At 49.5% G+C, this 3,817-nt stretch overlaps 1 protein-coding gene across 1 annotated transcript; it reads right to left on the bottom strand.

The window, feature by feature from the left end:
• Positions 1 to 3,094: 3,094 nt before the first annotated feature.
• Positions 3,095 to 3,511, bottom strand: Pmar_PMAR025724 (hypothetical protein; the record flags this gene model as incomplete). The annotated part of the gene is made up of 2 exons (XM_002770640.1): positions 3,095 to 3,371; positions 3,483 to 3,511. The coding sequence occupies 2 exons, from the start codon at positions 3,509 to 3,511 to the stop codon at positions 3,095 to 3,097; spliced, it is 306 nt and encodes a 101-aa protein (XP_002770686.1).
• Positions 3,512 to 3,817: the final 306 nt, after the last annotated feature.

Genomic DNA, 3,817 nt, shown 5'->3' with positions numbered 1-3,817 from the left:
ATGGAGGACGACTCACCTTTTGGCATCGATTGCAGCCTTGACATCAGCAGGTGTGTTTTCCGAGGGATCAGCATCTCCACCACACCAACAACTTTCTGAGAAAAACATAGCCATCCCAGTGCTGCAGCGCACTATTGATAGCCAGTTAGTTTGTTACCAGCGCTGACGGCACACTGAATTTGTTTGTTGAATGATACAACTCGTCAGTGTCACTGACACTGATGAGTTGTATGATACAACTGACACTGTGTCAGTTCGAAAGCATTGAATAGGTCAATCCGAACAGATTCCTCGTTCAATTAAAACAAAGGAAGTGCATAACAGTCATACAGACTTCGCTTGAAAGAGGCTCGTGTGAATTCATTAGAGTACACAGCTACTCTTCCATTGAGTACGATTGCGAAGCCGAGAATCGCCTCACTCGATCTCCACTGGTCGCTGCGACCCAACATCGGTAGTCTTCACAGTAGAAGTCTGGTCCCATGAGGGACATGTCATCTCCTTTCTGGTATTTGCGATAAACCACATCATTGAGCGAGCGCGAACCATGTTGTCTCGGCAATGGTTTCGTCAAGAGGTCTCCAGTGACCAGGATAGGCAGCAAGGAGATTAGTAGCATCATTTCTGAATAGATATTATAAGGGGTAACTAGTTAACACAAGTTGAATACCGATACGAAGGGCGCTTCGCGAACGTCCGTCTCCGTCACACACGTCACGTTGTGGACGGATATACTCGAAGTCGTGATCGGGTCGTCGATTGATACTATAGGTAGTCGATGCTAGTGACTCTGGCAACACAATCCGAAGGGTAGATACGGTTATGAGCTAATACTTAGCTGCGGTCGACAAGGTTGGCAGGGGCAGGGATGGGCATTTGCCTCTGGGCTGATCCCGGCCGACCCGCAGTCCGGGTGGCTTACAATTGACCGCCCCGTCCCGCCCGACCAATACCCCGGCTTCATGAATTAGCCTCCTGTCCCGACGTGATTTCCGGTTTTCCGGCCGGAAAGTCGGAATCGCCGACTTGATATGGCCCCGTTGCTGCTAGTAGCACCAGAGGGCTGTCGCTAGGCTTAGGGGCTAGGCCCTGCACTCCATAAGAACCGGGGTCAGGTTATCCGGTCGGGATGACGGGGTCCGGGTCCCCGGATTCCGGTCTACTAGCCGGGATGGGTTTCTCGCTATCCCGGCCCGAACCCCGGTTCCTGGCCGGTCCCGGCAGTCGGGACGGAATCCCGGTCGGGATTTGCCCACCCCTGGGCAGGGGTGCCAACAGTATTCCTCAAAAGAATCTCGAAAGACTCTAAATGCACTCGATCGTTTGACGCATGCACACGTTAGCTACGGATAAGGCTCTCGCGCTCGCTTTATACTGTCTATTCCGCACAGGCAGGGCCGCACAGGCGGACGACAATGAAAAGGTAGCTGACAATGGCCGAACGGAGTCGATTTATATATAGCGAGCAATCGATACAGTACAGCTAACAGACTGGCCAACAGGAGTGGGCAGATCCTCCTACCACAACGTGTGTGACGCGGACGTGACACGGGACACGTGTGACATTGCATGATATTGCACGTGTGACACGTCCATATAATGCGCGGTGCATCCCCCACACTTATTGAGAAGTTTTCCCCAGATCCAGGCCAGTTTCTCGAAGACGTGAAAATGCGTTCCAGAATCCGGAGTCCGGAGTATTAGATATTTCTTGTTCGAAAAGACCTACATTTCGTGCGGTCTACTCACGCGTGCGGACTCCGTGAATTATGAATGCTGCACGCGTGCGCAGACCGTGCAAGCGCAGAGTATCACAATGGAACTCGGATAATCGGAAAACTTTTCCGATTATCTACACTTTTTTCCTGTCGCGTTTACAATAACTATTCGTGATACTTCAGAACCCAACAGGAATAATATCAGGGGGGGTAGATAAGAGAAACTGTTATTATCGACGAGCCTACAGCAGCTGCAGTCCCTCAGAATCCGGATTCAAGAGCCTGAAGTCGTGTACCTGACATGTGAAGCCATGTCATCCACCCAAGAGGCACAGGTACTACCTGTGTCTCTTGGGTGGCTGACATGGCTGGGATGCGTGTACGCAAGCGCTTGCGCATGAACATGGCGATTTTTTGGCAGCATCAGACTCCATGTCGTCTATCGAGTCGCCTAGCGCAGCATCCGCACGTTGGTAGTGGAAAAATACTTCCGAAAGGTTCATACTGGCTTTCTGTAGCCTGATCGAGAGTAACTAAACTATTCGCATGGTATCCAACACTCCCTCGAAGCCTTTTGACTGCTCACCGAGCATTCGAAGAATAACAACAGCTTCATTGGAGAACCGACGTGAAAAATTCGATGTGAGAAATTCCAGGACTGCGTGTCTTCCGAGCCACAGAGACATCATGGCCGAATATCGAGAGAGCCACCACGATCTCGTCATATGCAATTGCTCGTACTGTTTGGAAATATTAATCAGCTCCTCGCGATTTGAAGTTGATCTGTTGAAAAAGAGATAGCTGTTCCTTACGCAAGCTTCCACGTCTGCTGCTACACGTAGGACGTCACCATCTGTACAGGTCTTGGCGTCGAATACGTCGCCCGTGGCGAGGTTTACCCTATGCGCTATACAGTGCTCTTTTTTCAAAGGGCCTCCGCACCAGTTTTCCAGGAAGACACCCGCACCAGACTTAGCTCCCACCATAGCTGATGCCCCATCCGATGTGACCGAGAGAAGATCCTCCTTCGGCAACTGCAAAGATTCTAGCAAGCCCACAGCAGCATTCTTTATAGCTCCACCTGATCCATCACCGTGCATATCTCGGAGACCGACATATCGTGCCTGACCTCTCGATTTCATGTAGAGAATGATTTGTTTGGTGACCGAGATATCGGTTGATTCGTCTACTATTATGTCAAATTTATGGCAACTAAGCCAGACCTTAATATCTGCCAACTGTATAGAATGCGCCGCTTGGATGAATAATTCATGAATTGCCAACCATAATTAACAGAACGCCAGTGCTTGGTGACCTTGAGCACATGTTTCTCAGCCCATTGTAAGAAAGCTTCGGATTTGAGGATCGCGACCTCTTCAATAGCCAAAAAAAGTGAGTGCTGGGTCGGCCAAGGGATTAACAAGGAGGAGTTCTTCGGCCATGCGACTAGCCTCAGTAGCCGCATTTTTCGCGATGATCTGCTTGAAGGCTACGTGTACGGGGAGCTGCTTGAACTTATGCTTGCCATTCTGGATGGTCTTCTCATGATCGGTCAGATCAGATTTCTTGAACCTCGATGCATCACAAGCCCTCCAAGCTGCCCATTTGCCGGAGGCTTCATGGTCCAAGCACTCCCCACAACAATACTCCACCCTACCATCGACCTTGCGTCATGGTATCTCAAAATTTTCTGAGTATAGTGGGAGATGATATTTGGGTGATACCTTTTCAAGAGTTTGGACGCAGTATTGCTAATTACGCTACCTCGGACCGAGGTCCTTGGCCTTTAGCATATCGGTGGTTCCGTACCTTGCTGGCGGAGCAGGCGGTTTCCTTCCTGCTCGCGGCGGAGCCACGAGTGGGGATCGGAGAATTACAGTGAACCCTGCTACAGCTAATTGTGTGAGCTAAGCAATAATGGGGACAAATAGATAAGGGACAATACTTGTGTTATAAGAGTGGCACATCACACTATTAGAGTAGCGAAATATACCCAAGTTTTTTCATTCCACACGGAACACACAGAAATTTCTAATTAGTTCTGCGCACTCAAAAATAGGTTTTTAATCCTTATAAAATACTCTGATGACAAGAGCTTT

This window comes from Perkinsus marinus, assembly GCF_000006405.1.
Source record: "Perkinsus marinus ATCC 50983 genomic scaffold scf_1104296964286, whole genome shotgun sequence".
NCBI lineage: Eukaryota > Perkinsozoa > Perkinsida > Perkinsidae > Perkinsus > Perkinsus marinus.
The sequence above is the reverse complement of the archived record's forward strand: the minus strand, read 5'-3'. Positions and strand labels throughout refer to the sequence as shown.